A 21,758-nucleotide genomic window follows, 5' to 3' on the forward strand; every position below is an offset into this window, starting at 1 on the left:
AGCATGGGACACTCCTTTCAGGGTCCTGTCCTAGAGCAACAGCATGAGAATCCCAGCCCATGATCTCTGTTGCTGGTGCGATGATCAGCTGCCCAGTGAATCTGTGAATGGACCCCAGGACTCTGGTGGCTCCAGTTGGAAGCAAGCTTAGGAGTCAAGTCTAGTCTCCTCAGTTTTAAAACCAGGTAACAAGCACTGAGAAGGTGAGCAACCAGGCCAGTCCACCATCTGCCCAAATGACAGAGGGACACATCCTTGCTCTCTCAGAATATTCCTCCACCCTTCACCCCCAGGCCCACTCTGACCTGGGCAGGCTCACAGAACATGCCTCCTCTCTCACCTCCAAGGCTAAATGCAGGATTCCTAGAAGGGCAAGGCTGGACCCCTCCCTTCCTCTTCTTTGGGACCCAGATTCTCATTTCCTCTCACTCCTCCTGCCCACTCCTCCTGGGCCTTAGCAGTTCCACAGTTGATGTCCCAAGCCTGGACTTCCCTCCAGGCTGAGGGCCTTAGGGTGGGTGGGCACAGATGATATCACATCCCCTGGAATGTCCATTATTCATGCTTTGAGAGGCACAGTTCCTTCTCCGAGTCTGTCTCTCCTCCCGCCTCCACCTCCCCCTTTCACAGAGAAGCGCAGGAAGACAGTTGGCAGATGAGCAGAACATCAAGACTAGAGGAGAGACAGGGGTGATTTTTGAATTCAGGTGTGTGTTAAGAATCACAAAGTTGCCAGTTAATGTGCATGTACCTGGGGTCTCTTCCCAGGAAATCAGGTTCAGAACCCCAGAATTGGTGTTTCTCTCCTGAAGCCCTCCGAGCTTCCTTTTGGATTCCTCAACATGCTCCTCTCTGCTAGTGTAAAAGTCTATCTCCAACACATGAGCCATTCTTGAGAGTGGGACAGAGATGACCACTTATCACCATGTCTCTAGAAATAGGAAGGGGCTGAGTGCACAGCGAGGCTGTGAGCATCCATGGAGTGAGTCAGTGGATGGGCTATCAGCATCAAGGGTTCAAGGTTGTAAGACACAAGCCTCAACTACAAACACCATAATTCATCAGCACCACCACCATCAGCACCGTCATCATGACCACCATCATCTTTACCAACTTCACCCCACCACGACCATCACCATCATCTCCATCTTCAGCACCTTGCCCACCATGACCATCTCCGTCCCCACCACCACCATCACCACCACCTTCATCCCCACCACCATCCCCACCACCATCACCAACATCATCACCGTCACCATCATCACCATCATCACCATCATCACCATCACCATCCCCACCATAATTATCCCCAACTTCATCATCATCATCTTCATCACAGCACCACCATCAATCAGCTCCATCCTCCTCATCACAGCCACCATTAGTATTTCTCTCTCCTACATGATAATCCAAATATGTTCCTTGACTCCCTCGAAATGTACTGGGAAGCCAGCCAGGATGGGGAAATCTTGGGAGCTTCAGGAGACCAACTCAGCCCTGAGCCCTATACAGCCCACAGGTAAGTCTGCCCCTCCTGTCACCCACCTGCTTCTGAGTCTGGGTCTTTCTGAACCTCTGCTCATTTGTTCAGACCTGGCACTTGTCGGCAGCCAATGCTTCCTCTCAAGCAGGGATGTGAATCATGTCCCCACCTCCCCTTGCGTGTGCTGGGGGTTCGTGTGCTTTATCTGTTTCATTCTTTAATCTTGTAACCCAAGGAAACGAGTACTAATATTACGCCTTTTCACAGATGAAGGGACTGGCTCAGTGGAGGAGGTGGGATTAGAACACTTTATATCTTTCTCTCTCCACCTATTAAAACCCATCTATGAACAATTGCGTCTTCCCAGGCCAACAGTATCTAGTAAAACACAATATGAACCATATAAGGAATTTTATGTTTTCTAGCAGCTGCACTGAAAACCATAAGAAGCTAGTGGAAGTTTAATATTCTATTTGTTTAACCCAAAGTATTGAAAATATTCTTATTTCAACATGGAGCCAATAGAAACATTTACAGTGAGCATGTGATGTTCTTGTGCTCATACTGAGTCTGAAATCTGGTGCAATCTCTCCATCTCACACGGGATGAGCCACATTTCTGGCACTTGGTGGCCTCACTCAGTGAATGGCCACGCTGGACAGTGGCCGGAGAAGGATGCTGCCTGCTTCTTGGGTGTGGTTTTCAAGTGAGCTGATAGGCACAGGTGCGTAGGACACTGTGAGCATTTACACGGTGATTGCCTTCATTATCATCAGTGTTTCTGAGACCTGGGGAGCTCCAGAGGTGTTGACTGAATGTACCATGTGCTGACGCCTTGCTCTCAGACATTTGTAGCATTCTGTGGTTCTTGCTCAAAACTTCCTTCCTGCTTTGCTTTTCTGGCTGTTGCTGGCAAGGCTCCCAGCCCCTGTTGGGACCCCCACCTCGGCCATTCCTGTCTTACTTTCCTTGCTCCCATATGGAAACCCGTGTGTGTAGCAGCCCCTCCCAGCTGCCCAGAGAGATGGCTGAGGCTCCTGGGAGGATCCCCAGGCACAAATCCTTGTACAAAGCCAAAGGCTGCCTCCTGGCATTTGGCTGCTTTGTTGGCATGGGGCAGGAGCCTTTTCTAAACGCTGGGGGTGGTGAGTCTGCTGACAGGCCGGGAGGTACTGCCCCGACCCTGGCCAGGATCTGGTTCTCCAAGGAGCACTGCTCCCATGCCCATTCCAGATGCTGAGGCTCTGCCAAGCGCCGTGCCAGGTGGAAAATGCCTGCCCGTGCTGCACTCACTCCAGCATCCCGGACAAGCGGCGAGTGGGAGGGGCTGCCGTGTGAGCAGAACAGCTAAGCTGCAGGAAGAGGCTCCAAGCAGGGCCGGGGTGGGGGGGTGCCGATTTGAAATGCTGGCTCGGGTCCAAAGATATGGACAGGCATTGTAAAGAAGGCGTGTCACTTCTGTTCTCACATTTTTAAAAGGCACAAGCCGCATCCTGGGCCGCAGTGCCCGGTGGTTGGTCCTAGGAGTGGAACATGAGCGTGCGTTCCATACCCCACACGTGCATCCATATGTACTCACACACACCAGGCCGGTTTGTACACTCAGACAAGCCGTGATCTCAGACATGCGTGTGCGTGCACACCTGTGCCCATCCCCACGTACATTCACACGGGAGACGGGGCGTGGGTCTGCCCTGCACCCTGACTATCACAGACCCAATGTGTGCCTAGGAATTCCTGACATATAATTTGCTTGCCCAGTCATAGGCTTCTGAGCAGCTTACCTGACTCAGTCCTGTGGTCATTCCTCAGCCCCAGCGGGGAGCTGGGTAGGACCCAGGTCGTGAGCCCAGATTAACAGGAGAAGACAGAGAGGCCTGGAGTAGTTAAGGGTCCTGCTGAAGCTGGCACAGCCAGGGACCGAATCTGCACCCAGCCTCTCCCTCCTGGATGACTCCGCATCCATCTCTAGCCCATACCCTCTTTAGGGGCAGAAACTCTGTAGGGGCAGAAACTCTTTCATTTCTCTGCAAGTACCTGGACCAGGAAGGCAGCCGGCAATATGGCAAAGCGCGGAACCTAGGTTCCAAGTCAGCTCTGCTGATCACCAGCTGTGTGACCTTGGGCAAATAACTGAACCTCTCTGGCCTTCAGTTTGGGCATCTACAAAGAGGGATCATCACATCCACTCCAGGGTTTTGCTATGAGGACTTCAGGAGGTGTTCAGTAAATGCTCGTGACTGTTGGATGATCCGAGGAAGGTCTGGAGCACCTGGCAGGGCACGTGAGATCACCCACTAAAGGAACCCCCATTCTCGTGGCGCAGGGTGGATACTTTCCACGTAGGAGGAAGAAAGGAACAAAGAGATGGGAAAACCGGTCGTATCTGTAGTCACCTTTATCACAGATATCACGTTCTCAAGTGGACTCGGCTGAGTTTCTGAGCACACTGCCCTGTCCTCCTTGACGTTTCTCTTCCTGGTCGCATCTCGCTCCTTCAATTACAGATTCAATCTCCAATAGGGCAAGTCTTCCCTCAGAACGCTACTTCCTCAAGTTTTCTTGGCAATTCCCACAAACCTTGTCTTCCAAATGAACCTCTATAATCATTTTTCCATTAAAACCCCACTGGGCCCCTAAGGGAACTTGCATTCCTATTATATACTAGTGAGCAGAGGACAGCTACGTATGGAGTTTGGCTAGAAAGCAAAGCCCTGGTCGCCATCTGTCTCCCAGACCTTGCTGGGGACGTTAGGATGCTCCAAGAGCTCTCATGCTGGGCTTTGTCTGGGAGCGCCTGAATCTGGATGCAGCATAGGGTGGGTCGTGCTGGGGTCCCAGAGAATTTTCTCGGGGGTGGGGGTTGGCTACACAGAAGAGAGGTGCTTGGTCTCCTCCCAGGAGCCTCCCCTCCAGCCTGCTGTCCAGATCTGTCTGGGCTCATGGCTCCCTGGCTGCATGGCCCCATGGCTGGGCCCGTGGATCTGGACCCCTCTATTCCCTGGCTCTACCTGCTCTGGGAGGTAATGGGCTCCAGGGTACTTGGCTCTGCCGACAGCTTCTTTCCTTCTTCTCACTCTCACTCCTGCTACCCTACCCGTCTTTCCTTCTTCTCCATCCATCCCTTGTCCTCCCAGCCACATCAACCTCCGAGAAAGGCTGCTATGGCTCCTCGTGGTTGCTCTAGTCTGTAGGAAATGCTCAGTTTCCCCTCAGCTAGGAAAGTTCTAGAAGGAAGAGTGGGATTTGGCAGGAGAAGATCTAAATTGGACCCTGGTCACTTACTCATTGTGAGACCCTGGGCAAGTCCCTTCCTTGCCCTGAGCTTCCAAGCTTCCATTTCTTTCTTTTATAAAATGAATTTAGTATCTCTTTTTGGGGGCGCCTGGGTGGCTCAGTGGTTTAAGCCTCTGCCTTCGGCTCAGGTCATGATCTCAGGGTCCTGGGATCGAGTCCCGCATCGGGCTCTCTGCTCAGCAGGGAGCCTGCTTTCCCCTCTCTCTCTGCCTGCCTCTCTGCCTACTTGTGATCTCTGTCAAATAAATAAATAAAATCTTTAAAAAAAATAAAAAAAATAAAATGAAGTTAGTATCTCTTTTTGTAGCACGGCTTGGCACCCACCCTGGGCGGGGACCACACAAGGTTCCAAGGATTTCACAACAAATCACAGATACACTCCCCACCTTCCTTAATCTTACTACGGTGCTTGGAAGAACCTCTACCGCACCTCACCTCCACGTCCAGAGGCAACTGGGCTGCGGTCCGCTGCCAGCTCTCAGCCCCAGATCTGGTTGAATCAGAACCCACGTCTTTGAGCCCATGGGTGAGTCACTTTACCCCTGAGCCTCAGCTCCCTCATCCACAAATGGGGCGCATGGATCCCCAAGGAAACCGTCATGGGGAGTGGGTGATGAAAGCTTCTCGCTGCCTTCCCTCTGTCTCTGGGCACTACTACAGGCAGTAGTCATTGGCCCGGGCCATAGGGCCTTGCACCCTGGGTCTGCCCCATCCCCACGCCAGCAGGCTGGCTGTGTGCCGCCACGCTTCTTGCTCCCCAGGCCTCTTGGAGGTGCAGACCCTTCCCCTTTCCCTTTGGAGTGCCCTGGGCTAGAGAGAGGAGAGAGAGAGAACCCTTGGGATCCCCCGAAGCAGCAGGTATCACGTGCAGGGCCCCAAGGCACACGCTTCGTAAGCTGTAGAGGGCTGTGCCAGCCCGAGACACCAGCAGCTGGGGATGGAAAGCACGCCCAGGCAATGTTTGCTTAAGAGAGACATTTGTGTTGAAAGCTGGCATTTGCCTTCCCAGGCTCTCTGGGTGTTTTCTGACTCCTCTCTCTGTAGTATCCCTAGCACTTGGAGACTCAAGTTCCAGACCTAAGACTTCACAAGTTTCCTGCCAATGTCCTCGATTAGTGCTGCGTGGGGAGGAGTGACTGGCCCAAGGTCACACGGCCAGCCTGGGCAGAGCTGGGACTGGAGTCCAGGGCCCTGACTCCCTGCTCCAACAAGTGTCCCTTTCCTCTGAGTTTCAGGGGGGAAAGAAGGGCGTGGACCACCTGTTTGCTTGGTCCCCCCACGGGGAGCTTATCCCTCCCCCCATTCCTCCAGGATCAGCCGACCCCGCACAGTCCCCCTCCTCCCATCCTGGCCTTCGCATGCCCCCACACTTCCAGCCCCTCTTGATCTGCCCACCCATGTGGCGGAACCGGCTGGAGAGAGGGATCTGGGTCCCCTCTGTAAGCCCCTGCCGGCAGGACTCACCGTGGCCGGGACGCTGCCCGCGGCTGCTGCTGTCACTGCTGCCAGCATCCAGGGCAGGAACCACCTCATGCCTGGAAGTCAGCGGCAAAGGCATCTACCAAGCAGCCTCTCCAGGGACCCGGCCGCCTCTCCGGGGAGCTGGACAGAGAGACTGGCCCGGCCCATCAGGAGCCGCAGATATGCCTCTGCCCACAGCCCTGGGGGATTTTATTAAAGCAAGATCTGACGTCAGAGTTAAGGACAAACCCTGCATTTTCCTCTGAAAAAACTTTTCCTGCCTCTCTCCTTTTTTTTTTTTTTTTCTTTCCCTTTCTTCCCTCTGTCCCCACCTCCAGCCCAAGCTCGGCCAGCCTCTCCAGCTCTGACAGCTCTTAAAGGGAAAGTTGCAGGGCTGTGATTTCACACCGGGGCAGTAAATTCTCAGGGAAGGAGCTGGGGTCATCCCCACCCCATAAAGGTGGAGAGGGGGAAGTCGGGGAGGGCGCAAGGTGGAGGTGGGGATACTGTTACCCCAGGCAGGCGGGGGGTGTGGGGGGCTCTGAAAGCACTCCCAGCAGAGGGAAATGAACTCCCTCCCATTTCTTCAGGCTGCTCCTACTTCTGGTTTTCATTTGCCATCATTCACTCTTCCCTCCCCGGCTGCAAGCGAAGGAGGATGGCTTTGAGAGCAGCCATCTAGAAATGATAGGAATTTTCAAATGAACTCAGCTCTGGGCCTTGGGTTCTCATCAGCCCTCCACAACCAACTGAAGCCGTGATGGCCAATTTACAGCATCGCCTCTCCCTACCACCAGCTCAAGAGGCCCTTTTGGTGCTGGCAGCTGTCTCCCCACATCTGGGCGCTTGTTATCACTGTCAGTTTTGGGGGCCTCGCCTGGTCCCTGCTGGACATTGCCACACAGGTGAGGGGTCTCCTCTGGGACCCTGTCGACCCTTGTCCAGACCCTCATCCTCGTGGGGATCTCAGCAACTGCCTCCTGACTGGCCTCCAGCCTCCCCTCCCGAAGCCCATCCTCTATGTCCTCTATGGCTTCCCAGAGCCATCAGAGCGAACCCTGGAAAACTGAGCCAAGGTCTCTCCAGGCTACAGCTTCCCTGAGCCTGCCCACTGATTTATGCAGAATCCCCAGTCCTGGCGAGGCATCTGAGACCTCCCCGCACACTTCTCTGTCCACTCTCCCTGTGCTACCCTTGACCATGCTGGCCGCCTCGCTGTTCCCACTCAACACCCCAGCAAGGTCCCATCCCTGTGTTTCCCAGAGCAGTCACTCCCTCTCTTCTCTTTTCCTGCAGCCTCTACAAGGGGATGTGGAGCATGCATGGCTGCTCAGTGTGGTGTAGGTTTGTGACCATAGACATGACCCCTCAAGAGGTGACTCTGGCGGTCTCTCCATTTGTTGATTGATGGCTTCTCTCCTGATTCTGGCCAGTGAGACAGAAAGAGAGATCTGCTGGGGGCTCCTAGAACGACTGAATCCCTTAGAAGGAGATAATTCCGTATCAATCGGTTTTTCCCTTGTGTGCAGAGTTGATGGCTGGAGCTGCGGCAGTCCTATTGAGTACATGAGGCACAAGCTTGAGGCGGAAAAGACAGCGTGCTGAGGATGGTAGAGCAGAAAGAGGAAAAGAGGCTGGCGCTTTGGGATTTTGTGGTGTTACTAAACCAAACCTGGAACAACGACCTCCAGACTTTCTGTTACATGAATTAACTCAGTGACTTACTGAGCACACTGAAATTAGGTATCTTATTCCTTGGTGTCAAATACTTCCTAACTGCTATATGGCACTTTATAAAAATCATGCATGTCAAGTGGCCAAGGAGGGGGGCTATGGTACACGGACACTGCTTAGTAAATGTGAATCCTTGCTTCCTTCTCGTGAACTTACTTGTTGGTCTTCAAAATAAGTCCCACGAAGCAAGCATCAACAGGTGTCATTAAAGGAGTCACGCAAGCTGTTAGGTGCTAATCCACGTTCGGTGACCCTTTGATGAGCACCAAGTACAGACCTGTCCCTTGCTACGAGATATCTGATAACCATAAGGCAGACAGTGGAAACTCAGAGATGCTGGCTGATTCTGGGCATACACTAAGTTAGTGCCAGGCCTGGGCCAAGAACCCAAGACTCTGAACTCTGTTAAGGCCGAGTCAGGATCCAATACTTCCAAGCAAGTGAGCTTGACCTACCAAAGACTCTGGATATTCTCTGCCAGGAGCCATGCGGAACCCAGAGAATGCCGGGTTGTTTTGGGAAATCTGATGGCCACGGGCAGTCGGAACAGATACTGCAAAGCATGGCAACAGTGCTGACCGCTTGCCCCTGCGGGGGAAGCCTCAGATGGCCAGCTGGTCCTGCTGGAAGCTGCCATCCTTCAGCACCAATGACACCTTGAGAAAGGTGACCTTGTGACTCAGGCAAAGTGGTGCCACTTACTGGAGGGCCTTGGACAACCAACGGTCTCTCTGTACTTCAGTCGCCTTTGCATAAAGAAATAGAACAGTGTTAGTGCCTACGGGGTCATCAGGAGGCCTGCCCGAGACAGGGAGGTGTGTCTCGGCATTTGTGAAGGGCGGTGTCAGAACGGACCAGTATGATCGGATCACCCTATGCACATCCTGTTTCAGGGGTCCGACGTCTTGAACGAGCTCATGGAGCAGCCTGGGTGTGTGGCTGGGGTCTCCCTTGGCAGTGGAGGGGAGGGGTCCGGGGCCAGGCACTCCCCTCCCTTGAGCTGGACAAACTGTAAGCGACCGGCTGGTGGTGACTGGGATGCTAGCTGCCATTTATGGGACATTCACCACATTCCAGGAATGCTCGCTGTCCCACCGAGTCCTCCTCTCAGTTCCTGCTCTGGCACAGCCCGTCCTACAGATGAGGAAACTGAGGCCTGGGGAGATCAAGTACCACGTGGCAGCGGAATCGTGATCGGAACTCAGACCCGAGCAGCTTCCAAACAAGGCTTTCGACAAGAAGACCACATGTGGAACAAACAAATGAGTCAATGCAGGAATGAATGAATGCAGTAGATGGACAGACGGATGGGCAGATAGAGGAATGCATGCAGAGATGAGTCCGCTGTCTGGAATGTCCAGTTCCCAGGCCTTCCCAGGCTGGGCTCCACATCTTTGTTTTCTGCATCCATGTCTCCTTTCCCTGACCGCTCTGCCAAGGCAGGTCCTGGTGGGTCTCATAGACGGTGAGGTCCGAGGGTGAGACCAGCCCCACGTCTTTCTCTCTGTATCCCAGCAGACGCACAGAACCTGGCAGAGTGTGGGTCCAAGACACACAGTGAGTGAGCAGCCAGGTGCATGAGTGGAGCACGTGAAGAGGTGCGGGGAGGGAAGGAAGGAGAGAAGGGAGAGGGGAGGAGGGCAGGTGGGAAGGAAGTAGGAAAAGTGGGTGGGAAAGAAGGTAGGTGGGAGGGAGGGAGGGAAGGAGGGAAGGAAGGAAAGAAGAGAGAGAGGGAAGGAAGGAGGGAGGGAAGAAGGGAAGAAAGGAAGGAAGGAAGCAGAGAAGGGGAGAAGGAAGGAGATAAGAAAGAAAGAGGGTGGGAAGGAAGGAAGGAAAGAAAGAAGGGGAAGAGGAGGAAGGAGGGAAAGAGGAAAGGAGAGAAGGAGGGAAGGAAGGAGGGTTACACAGGGCCCCATCCGCACGTAACATTGTCTCCTCACTCCCAATTTCCCCTGTCTCCATGCCTCTCCCCACCCCCCACCTCCAACAGCAAGGACCAGTGTCCTTGAACTCATGCCATCCCAATGTATCTTTGTAAAATACTTAGTGAGGGTTTTGATTAAATAGTCACGTATGAAGCATGAACTATGTGCTAAGTTCTGCTCTGAGCACCTTACAGGGAGGAAGGTGCTGATTTCATCTCTCTTTATATTTGGGGAAGTTGAGGCACAGACAGCTGAAGGGTCAGCAAGTAAGTCACAGTGCAGAGTCAAGAGCAGAGCGTGGGTTATGTGTGGGGGGCACTTGTGAGCTCTTCCTGCAGAAGGGTGGAACGTGGCCTCCTGGAACCTTCCAGTTCCTGTTTCCCACTCACTTCTGTGGTTTTCCGATCCCTCCACTCCTTCCTGGTGTGTGGCTTCTGCCGTTCCTCAGTTTCCCCAAGGTGCAATCTTCAGGTTCTGCTTCATCCCATCTCCCCCGTGAGGGGCCATCACGTGACCTCCAGCTCCCGCCCAGCAGGCCCAGTGGGGGGTTTCTGTGTGACTTGGCCCTCACGGTTAGTTGTCACTGTAGCTGTTGCCGTTCCTGTGTAGCTAATGCACAGGCCTGGGTGGGATCCTGCCTCCTGCTGTTCATCTGCCATGTGTGGTTTCGCTGGTTGGCCTGCTGGCTTCTCTGCCTGTACCGTGGGATGAGGGAAGTGCTGATCTCTGGCCTGGAGTCAGGGCTGTGTGAGCGTGTGTTGAACAAGCTGAGCACTTCGTCAGGGCTCCATAACACCCCTCGTCTTAATGAATGCTCTCACTCGGCCTCTGCTGGAGCACAGCGCAGGGTCTGGACAAGGTCAGCTCTGTGACCTGCCCCCAGGCCTGACACACAGCAGCACTGCAGACGTGTGTGGCGAAGGACAGGGGAGGCTGCGTGGGGCAGGCTTTGGCTGGAGACCCGTTACCAGAAGCCTCTGCTTCCGCTTCTCCCAGTGTCCCTGTCTCTAGCTGTTTGCGTGTTCTCTCTCAGCCTGAGCACAGCTTCGAGGGGCCTCCTCCAGCAGAGCTCCCAGAGCTGTAAATACATTCCAAAGAGGGGCTGGAGGAGGGGGTTCAAGAACAGAGGCCTTCGGAGAGAATTCCGAGGCCAAACAGTAAGGCCACTTTGACCAGAACCAGATGCACAGAAGATTCCAGACGCTCAGCACCAGACGCCCAGGAAGCCCCAGATCTGCTCACAGTCCATTTGTCATGTGTTTGTCCCATGAATGAGCATGGAGCCCACACTGTGTAGGCCATACAATGCCAGTTCCTGGGGCTCCTCAGACCCATACGACACACCCCTGCCTGGGAGACAGAGGCCAGCTGTCCTGACCCAACCTGGCTGCTGCAGAGGCGGAGGTGGTTCTGCTGGGCCTCCCTGCCATGCTTGCTTGGTGCCCAGGCCGGGCTCCGCTCCCCTCCTGGGCCCCAAGCAAGAATGGCAGAACCCTGGAAGGGGGGACCCCTGGCTCCAGGACTGCCTAGATCCCAAGGGGTCAAGGTAAACCTCCCTCATGCTCAGCCAGAAGAGCTAGGTCTGCTCCAGGAGGCTGGAGTCACAGGCATCCCTGGATGGCTCCCCTGCTTACTCCTTGGTTCTAGAAGGACGATAGAATTGGGCAGGAGAACACCTCTAGAGTCAGCCTTGGCCTGAGGTGTGGATCCCCAGGACTCCTCATGTTTCAGCTGGGAAGGTAGCGAGGAAAAGCAAGGACATTGGGGTGAGCCAAGTCTACAGCAAACTCTCCCTTTGTTATGTGTCAGGTGGCAGATCTTGGGGAGGCCAATTCTAGTCTCTGAGCCTCAGTTTTCCTGTCTCTAAAATGGGGGTAATGATCATATCTTCTTCTAGGCCATGATGGAGATTAAATTAGTGCTCAGTCCATGGTAGATGCTGAGTACGTGGTTATGGTTAGTATGTTTTTGGCTCTGCATCACAGAGACTCTGCCTGTGTCCCTGCCCAGGTCACCCCTAGCTCACCGTGAGTCTCCTGTCCCCAGCATGGCTGCGGGCTGGGACCTAATATCTCCAGTTCTTCTCTGTCCCTGCCTCCTCCAGTAAAATCCCATAGTCCTCCCAGTGGTGCGTGGGTATCTGCTGGGCTCTTTGATGAAAATGAGCGGGGGGGGGGGGGGGGCGGGTGCAGGGCACAGGTGCAGATGAGGAAAGACAAATGGAAACAGTGGGACAGGGACAGCCTGTCCTGGCAGCCGCCTAGACTGACTGCTTCTTGAATCCTTTGTGGCATTTCAGGGCTTTCTCCTAAAGGGGTGGTAAGGTCCTTTGCCTGAAACTCCTTGAATACAAATGCAAATGTGCCCTGAACTTGTCCACCCCGAGACCCCTTCCTGCCCGGATCCACAAGGTCTCTGGGAGCCCCTGTCCTGGAGCATCTGCGCCATTTCCCACCTGGGATTCCCACCTGGCTGGGAGGCAGCAGCTGTGGGGGGGAGCAGGGACACTCTTTCCGTCTCTGCCCCTCTGAGCTGACCCCATGCCTTGTTTGCAACAGTGACTCCAGAGAGAGTTGTTATAAAAAAGAAACCTTCACCGTCTTCCCAAAGGACAATGCTATCTACCACCTGGGATTTTAGTGAGTCTTAATCAAAGAAAATGAGTGACGCTCTGTGTCTGTGATCCCTGTGAGAGTTGGTGACATGTGTTACTGCTCTGTGTTGGCCACTCACCCAAGCCCTCCCTGCTTTTTTTGTAAAGACTTTAGTTTCTTAGTTTTAGGTTTAAAATAAAGTTGAGAGAAAGGTATAGAGATTTCCCGTATACCCACTGCCCGTACAGGGACACAACCTCCCCACGATCACCGTCATCCACCACCATGCCCGTTTTCTACCAGGGATGAACCGGCACTGACTCACGATCATCACCCCAAGTCCACAGGCACGTTAGGGCTCATTCTTGATGTTGCGCGCACCACGGGTGTGACAAGACACACAATGACATGCATCCATTAACATACCCTCGAGTATTTTCACAGCCCTGAAAATCCTCTGTGCTCCGTCCGCTCAGGTCCCTTCACACCAACCCGTGGCAACGGCTGAGCTTTTTCCTGTGTGCATAGTTTTGCCTTTTTCAGAGCATTACATAATCAGAATCATGCAGCATCTAGCCACCTAGGCTTTTCAGATTGGCGTCTCCCACGTGCTGATATGTTCTGAAGATTCCTCCAGGTCTCTTTATGCCTTGATAGCTCGCATATCGTTAGCATGGAATAATATTCCGTTTTCTGCATACACCACACGTTTCTCCGTGTACCTCCTGCAGGATGGCTGGGCTCTTTCCAAGTCTGGCAGCGATGAATCTAGTTGGAGTAAACATCCGCATGCAGGTTTTTGTGTGGACATAAGTTCTCAGCTCCTTCAGGGAAACATGAAGGGGCACAATAGTTGAATCTACCATAAGAGTACGTTTTTTTTTATAAGACGCACCCAAATTGTCTTCCAAAGTGGCTGCTCCATTTTGCATGCCCACTGTCAGTGAATGAGATCTCCTGTTGCCCCATATCCTTGTCTGCACTTGGGATTGTCAGTGTTCTGGATTTTGGCCGTTCTCATAAGTAGGTAGCTGTTTCACACTATTGTTTAAATCTCCCCATGTTTTATTAATTCGTTATCTCAGAGCCACTGGATGAAGCCGATGCAGACATCATCCCCATTTAACTGAAGCAGAAACAGGTTCATAGAGGGGAGTAAAGGGGTCAAAGTCATGAGGAGGTTGGAGCTGGGGCTTGGACCCCAGAATGTTGGTGCCCTTACCCATGTTTATGCCTCTCTGAGTGAGGGGTATGCAAAGCTCCAAGGCTCATGCATGGTTGAGGAGGAAAGGAGAGTGGTCTGGAGCCCTGGGCAGGCTTGGTGGGGAAAGCTGGTGTTCACTGACTGGTGGGGGCTAAGTTGGGTGTGGCAGCAGTCAGCAGGAAGGATTGGAAGCAGTGAGCTGTCTGGTTGCAGAAAGGAGCTAATGTCACCCTTGTCCTTGGCAGTGAGGCTTCTCAAAACCCCTGTGAAGGGGACCTCAGAGCAGTAGGTTCAAAGCCAGCCTACTGGAGACACCCCAGCCTTTGTGCCGTGCAAGAGGCTAGGTTGGGCCAGTGATGGGCCTGTCTGTCTTCTGTCTTGAGCTCCTGGGTGTCTGGCCAGCCCCAGATGCAGCCCAGTGAGGCCTGGACATTCTCAAAAGTCACTGGACATGGAATTCACTTTTAAAATATACAGATTCCCAGGACTGCGACCCAGAGGTTCTGAGTCAGTGTGTCTGGGAAAGGTTTCAACTTTGCTTTTAAACGAACGCTTCCTGGTAAGTCTGCGGGAGGGTTTCCCTGGAGCCTGCTTTGAGAAACAGGGCAGAGTAAGCAAGCATGGGCCCTGGGTGCAAGCAGGCCTGAATTGGATTCAGCTCCTGCCAGCGTTTTGTCTTGGAAGAGCTGTTTATATTCTCTTAGCCTCTTACTTCTCATCCGTAAAATGGGCTGATGATGTGTTGTGATGGAGTTGTGAGGCTGGCATATAACCATTGTGTTAACGTGCTAGGGGTACTCCCCAAATGACCGTAGCCTGGTGGCTGAAAACTGCAGACGCTTATCCTCTCAGAGTTCCAGAGGTCAGAAACCAGAAACTAAGGAGTTGACCAGCCTGTAGTCTCCCCAGAGTTTCTAGGGGAGAATCCTTCGGCGCCTTCTTCTGGCTTCTGGAGGCCCCAGACGTCCCATGACTTCTGGCTGCATAACCTCCATGTGTGTCTTGGCACTTGCCTGGTTTGTCCTCTGTCTGTGGGTCTGTCCTCTGTGTGTCTCTGTAGAGACATGTGCCATTGGAATCAGGGCTCACCCAGAGGGTCCAGGCTGATCTCATCTCAGGATCTCTAGTTTATTTCCATTTGTAAAGACCCCTTTCCCAAATAGGGTCACATCCCTAGGCTCCAGAGGTTAGGACGTGGACATGGCTTCTTGGGAGTCCCCTTTCAACCCAGCACAGTGACACTTAGGAAAACGGAGTGATTCTTGGGATGTAACAGGGGCTCCAAAAGCATGGTTCTCTCCTCTCACTCTTTCTTCTCTCTCTTGGTAAATCCTATCATCTCCACCTTCCAGACAAGGTGCAACCTGACTTCTCACCACTGCCATAGCCATCCGCAGGGCCTGTGACCTGGACTCACCAGGGACAGTGTCCCCTCGGGAGAGTGGCCGTCCTGAGAAGTGCTGGGGGGCCTCTCTGATGGCTGGAGCTGGACCCACGGGTGCAGAGCAGTGGCCTTTCTGGAACTCAGGCAGTGGGGAGGGGTGCCTTGGCTGGCCCTCAGGAGAACTGGGGCTTTCAGAATCAACCCAGCTCGACATTTCCTGGGGTGGTTGTGGTGGGCAGGCCAGTTCCCCGTTCATCCCCATCCAGGAAGGCTCCTGCCTGCAGCCTTGAGTCTCCGTAACTCTGTATCCTAGTGCCCATCTCTGCTGTACAGGCTGCATTTGTTTGGAGGGAAGGGAGATTATCAAGGGCCTGATTAGAAATTGGGGTTTTCTAAATGTGAAAGACCAATGTCCTTCACCATGTGCCCAGGAAAGCCCCTGACTACTGTCCAGCCTCATCTCACACCACACGCTTTCCGCTTCCCTCATCTCAGGCCAGGCTGGAAATAATGGGTTCCACTGATTGCACATGGGATTTTTTTTTTAAATGAAATTTCAGGCATTAGAACTTACACACAGGAGTCCGGGAAAGGGCTGTGCAGGTTTGGGAGGAAGGAGGTTGAGGGAGCCGGAGAATCATACCTGCTAAGTCCTCCAGGTTTTGGTTTTGACCCTGCTGCCGGTTATGACAGTCGTGTCCGCTGGTCTCTGACAGTTTCCCCTCTGGATCTTCATCATCCTCGCTGAATTCAGAAAGCCCATTGGCTGGAGCAGCTTTTGCTGTCAGCAGTGGCCTGCTGAAGATGTCCAGATCAGGGCCCTTCCCACCACTATTTCCAAGGGCTTGGAGACATGGGCATCTCTGGGACCCTCCTGGGGGTACAACTCGGGGCAAGTGAGCAGATGTATTAAAAAAATAGCCATCCTCGTAATCCAGTTTCCCTAAGTCCATCATGGAACACCAAAAAAGTTCTGGTATGTCAACTTCATTCCATATGGGTCACCTTTGGGTCCAGGTTTCGGTGTCTCCACCAAACTGACCATTAGAACCACTCCTGGCCATTTGAGCTGCCATGCTGGACCCCGGGTTTCTGGACCATGAGCTTGTATCAATAAATAAGACTTGATTCAATATCAAATGCATATGACTCGAGTGCCTGCTGATAGAAACTAGCAAAACTTTGTAGGTTTCGGACCTTAGGCCCCAGTGCCATTGGAAGTTGCATGCGGCTGTCAATCTGGGGGCAGGGAGAGGTGGTGGAAGTGGGTCCTGGGGAGGATCAGCCCTTCCTGACATGCAGAACATTCTGCACACATAGGGGAAGTGGGTGCTACACATAGGGGAAGATGATCTTCTTAGATGGGGAGGGAGGGTTGTTCCACCTGGAAGAGGAAGTTTAGAATTAGAGTCCATGGTCCTCGGATTCATTGAAAATGTTCATCTGTCTTCATCTCAGTATTGAGGGTACCACTCTCTCCATGCCTTCTTCCTTGCAAGGTTGTGGATACAATTTGCATTATCACTCAGTCACCCCAGGATTTTGTGTTGGGTTTGGTTTTCAGAAATCTCAACCCCTTGACTACCAAAGATAAGGATTTCTTTCAGAACCATAATGGAAACACACACAAACACACACACACACACACCCCTATTGGTTCACACATCCTGGCTGTTGAGAGAAAAACATTCTAGACACACGGCGTCCTGCTACAATCTGTTCTCCCAGGCTCCAGCTGGGAATGGAGGTGTCTGCCATGGTGGTCTTCAGCTACTGGATGCTTGGGACCAGGGCTGGGAGTCACTGCAGCCCGAAAGCACAACCACACACTGCCCCTGCTTCCTGCAGACGATGCATGGACAATGAGGCCTGCATGGCCATTCACCTCTCCCAGGATAAGCTGGGGCAGCAATTCTGTAGAGCCATTTAACACCACTTAGTAATAAAACATACTCAGGCATCTGCCCTGTGATCATGCTTTGAGACATTTCCCTGGGGACAATCCATGGGATCTAGGGGGAGACACTCATTCAGGTTCTGCTCGTGGTGATAAGGAGCTGGGGGCAATCTTCCTTCCACCTTGGGGACATGGGGAGCTAAACCCTTGACAATGCAGGCCAGAGAGTCCTGGGTGTCAGTTAGAAACGACATGGTCCAGGCACTTTTAAGGTCAAGGCTTGCTCTATCCTGACCTCATGACTCTAGACAGTAGAATGCCCACTTCACAGCTAAGGGAGGGGAGGCTCGGGGGGATCATGGAGTATGTTGGGCTGCCATTAAGAAGACCCACAGCCTGGGTGGCCTAAGGAATGGAAAGTGATTTTCTCATATGTGTGGAGTGGGAAGTCTGAGAACAGGGTGTGAGCAGGGCTGGTTTCTTTGAGGTCTGTCTCCCCAGCCTGTAGACAGCCTGCTTCTCCGTGTCTTCACATCACATTCCCTCTGGGCACATCTGTGCCCCAATCTCCTCTTCTTCTAAGGACACCAGTCATATCAGATCAGTAACCACCTTAAAGCTTTCCTTTTCCCTTGATCACCTCTTTAAAGACCCTGTCTCCAATTGCAGCCACAGTCTGACATTCTGGCGTGAAGGACTTCAACATGTGAATTTTGGGGGAAGCACCATTCAGTCCATAACACGCTGCTGGTAATCAACAGAGCAGGACTAGTTATCAGGGCAGATTCTCCAGGGACGGGTGAGTGGACGTGGTGAGAGGCAGGGCCCCGGGCCACCAGGCGGTGACTCAGCCAGGCAGACTGTGGGCCGAGGTTAGAGGAAGCCGGCCGCTACTGGGTTTGCTGTCCTGCGACAGAGCGCGGAGGCCAATAGCGGCGCTGTGGCTCTGTCCCCTGGGCACGACACTCAGCTTGCTTAAGCAGAGGCCAGCCAGCTGGAATGTGACCCTGTTCCCTGGAGTTCTGAATGCCTGGGAGGTTCTAGGAGTCAGACAGTATCCCCCGCTTAGTGCCTTTTCCTGCCAAGACCGTCTGGGACGTTTGGAGCTGGTGGTGGTTTCCTGCCTCTGTGGAGTGTTGTTACTCTCTGGTGTTGTTGAGCGCTACGTGGTCTCAAAATTCTTCCCAGTTCCCGGTCCAGCTTCCAAGCCACAGGTGGAGACACAGATACCGCTGTGGCAAAGTGATGTGATGCCCCCTTGTGCTCTGCCCCAGCCCAGCTGTACCCCATGATGGCCAAGTCTCTCATGAGCATCTGAGTAAAGGGAGTCAAGTGTCTGCAGATGTAACTGTGAGTCAGGCCTAGGCCCCCAGAGGGTACCCCAAGGGCAAAAAAAGGACAAGCCGAGGTCCTGGCCACTGCAGGGCTGTGAGGGATCATGGTGTGTCCACGTGCAGTTTCCTCATAAGGGGGACTCAGGTCACCTGTGCTAGGGACAAGGAGAGCCAATCTGGGAAAGCTGCTGATGGGTCACAAAGGGCACAGTGAGGATGAGTATGAGTCTGGTCACTAGGTAAGGGGGTGGGTGGACTGAAATTTCAAGTGCAGGAAGGAAGGCTCGTCTTTGCAATGCAAGCTGACATTTACCGAGATATCTGTGCCATTTAAATCATTGACACACATTCATCCATTACTCTTCACTACAAAACAAAACCTAACTGTCTTTTCAGCTCTGTTTTATATGTGAGTAAACAGAGGTGTGGATAAATTAAATCACTCATTCCAAAGTTCATAGCTAGTAAGGGGCAGGGATGCTATTAAGTGTGGCTCCTGATTAACACTGTTGCAGTCTTGCGGTCTATAGCACCGATGGTGATTTTTCTGGTGCCAGACCCTGGAAGGAGCTGGGGTTATGGTGGTCAACACAGCTGCAGCCCCAAAGACAATAGACAAAAATATAGTTCGATACTCTGCAGTACGATGGCATTGGCAGCAAATGCAAGGAATTATGGAAATACCGAGAAGACGGGTGACTCATCCTCTAGGGGTGTGGGATGTGGGGCCAGAGGTGGGTGGAAGTTTGTGAGTGGAGGAAACTGAGATGGGAAACGTAGACTTCATGAGGTAGAGGAAGGGAACATGGCTTTCTGGGCAGAAGGAAGAGCAGGTGACCCAGGGATGGGAATGGTCCCTGCATGTTGGTGGGGCTATGAGATCAGCCTGTAGGAGACTCTGGGAGAGTGATTGGGAGACCTGCAGAGGGGCCAGATACCCCAAAACCTACAGCCCCGCATGTCCTTTGAAGGGCTGTGAGAACCACTTAAAAAAGTATTACAGGACAGATGTGGTCAGATCTTCTAGAATGTTTCCTATGGCCCGTGCTGGGTGGGAGCATGGTGGAGAGAGTGTTGGAGGCAAAGAGTCCCCTCAGGAGCTGTGGGGCTATTGTGGCAGAGGTGGCTGGGCTCAGGCCACACGAGGCAAGTCACAGAAGCAGACAGAAGTGACTTCACCCTCTAGGTAAGGAGCACTCCCAGGGCTGCTGAGTGCAGCTGACATGATGAGGGATGGGTGAATGGACAAAGGAAGGAAGGGAGGGATGCTAATGGCAGTGGTGCAGAGAAAAGTGTGAGTGCTTTGCCATACCCATATTCCTGGGGCACTAGGGGCTGACTTTAGAATCTGAGTGCCCAGCACACACAGTCTCCACTTCTGGATTAAAGCAGGTATGAAAGGGTGACAGGAAAGGTGAATGGCTCATTCAACCATCCAGCAGCATGCTGGGCACTGGGCATGGTTTGGGACAAGCCGACTATGTGCAATGATGGAGGGCAGAGATTCTACTGGAATCAGAGACAGATTTGCAGACCGGATGATGGCTCTTTAGCCACCGTTCTTGCTGCTCTGAATGCTCTTAGGTCTTCCCACTTCAGATGTTCTCCTCTTTGCAGGTTTCCCTGAACCCTCAACTAGAGGTTTCTCTCTCTAGCTCCCTCCTTCTCTCTCTCTCTCTCATCCTCATTCCTGTAACATTTTGTTTCTCCCTGTACAGTTAAAATGACAGCTATGGATTTTACACATAAAATATATGTGTCCTACAGGTAGTATTAGTTGGATATACTTTGAACTCTCTCAAAGGATTCTGAGATGCCTGGGGGCAGAAGTGGGTCTTCATTTAGCTGTCTATGCATAGTGTTCGACCTGTGTTCAGTTAAGGGTTTACAGGAAGGGGGGAGGAATGGAAAGAGAAAGAGAGGGACCAAAGAGCAAAGAAGAACAGGAAAAGAAAGCATAAAAAGTGAAAACAATAGACAAAAAGATGACTGAGTTGGGAAAATGAATATATGGGTGGGTGGATGGATGGATGGATGGACAAAAAAATAGCTGGGAGGAAAGGTGGATGGATGGGCTTATGAATGGATGGATAGATGGATGGGTGGAAGAACAGAAGGATGAATGGAAGGATTGATGGAAGAATGGATGGAAGGATGGATGGATGCATGGAATGATGGGTTGACAGAAGGATGGATAGATGAAGAGATGGGTGAAAGAATGGATGGATGGAGGGATGGATGGATGGATGGATGGATGGATGGATGGGTATATGAGTTGATAGACGGACGGGCGGATGGAAGAATGGAAGAATGGATGGAAAGGATGGCTATATGGATGATAGACAGACATGAGCTGATGGATTAAAGAGATAATTAAATAAATGAAGAAACAGGAATGCTGGAGAGCTGAAGATCAATTTGATTTTCTGCAAACCATTGGGATGGCAAGGCCAGCCCTACAGCCTGCAGCCTGGTGGTCTCAGAGAATGGAGATCTCTCTGGGATGGTTATTGGAGTAACAGGACCTAAAGAACTGACCCCCAGCTCTGAATTCAGGGCTGTTGCAACTTATGAATCTGTGTGTGTATAAGTAGTAGGCAAGCCTCAAATATTCCTGCTTGGGTGGTCTTGAGGCAAGTTGGTTAATCACTTGGCACTCAGTTTCCCGTTCTGTTAAGTGGGTATACAGTGCTTATCACTGGAGTATGGCCTCCATGCAGTGGTGAATTTGTGTGCTTTACCCACTGCTGGTGCAGAATTAGTACATCTTCCCTTTGCGTCCAGGTGTAGGGTGCTGGCTTGGGCAGCACACTCAGGCACTATCTCACTGTAAGTCCCCGGGCTGGTCCTTCTCCTTCTGGGCCTCAGATTCTCATTCTATAAAATGAATGATCAGACTGACCATCTGAGGAAAACCTCCCCCTCTGACTCTCCCTGAGTTACCCAGAGAACCTCAGTACCTTCCTCAAGTTGAGGGGAATCGAGGACAACCCCCTCGCCTGGCTGGCTGGCAGTCTCTGGCTGGGATGGCACCCAATTCATTTACCCTGCAGACTACAGGGACATCTCTGGCTCTGCGTGGGTAGCCTTGCCCTGAGGGCGCCTGGTCCCCATTGTCCCCAGCCTACATGCCTTGCCTGGGCACAATGCTGCCTGTCTTCTCTCTTCGAGATCTGGGTTAGATAAACCATCTGCTTTCTTCTTTCTCCTTATTTTCTTTGAGTCTCAGCAAATTCTGCCCTAGAGAAAGCTGCCAGATCAGTGGGAACCTGGTGTTTGTCAAAAGTGAGCTCAACGTGATCTTCCACAGGAAAAACAGCCCGGACTGCTTTCCAAAACAACTCACCCTGACCCCAGATGGGACAGGTTTCCGGGGTACAGGCAGGGCAATGAGGCTCAGGGCCCCCTGGAGAAGAATCAGTATGAAACCAGACTTTGCCCCTCA

At 52.6% G+C, this 21,758-nt stretch overlaps 1 protein-coding gene across 1 annotated transcript in view; it reads right to left on the minus strand.

Annotated features, from left to right (window-relative positions):
• Nucleotides 1-6,507, minus strand: part of CCN4 (cellular communication network factor 4) — a 35,982-nt gene extending 29,475 nt beyond the window's left edge. The window contains exon 1 of the mRNA XM_045992881.1: nucleotides 6,245-6,507. Within this exon, the coding sequence (XP_045848837.1) occupies nucleotides 6,245-6,313 (69 nt within the window). The 5' untranslated portion in view covers nucleotides 6,314-6,507. The remainder of the gene's footprint in view (nucleotides 1-6,244) is intronic.
• Between the last annotated feature and the right edge of the window lie 15,251 nt (nucleotides 6,508-21,758).

Source organism: Meles meles, chromosome 1, assembly GCF_922984935.1.
Source record: "Meles meles chromosome 1, mMelMel3.1 paternal haplotype, whole genome shotgun sequence".
In the NCBI taxonomy this organism is placed as follows: Eukaryota; Metazoa; Chordata; class Mammalia; order Carnivora; family Mustelidae; genus Meles; species Meles meles.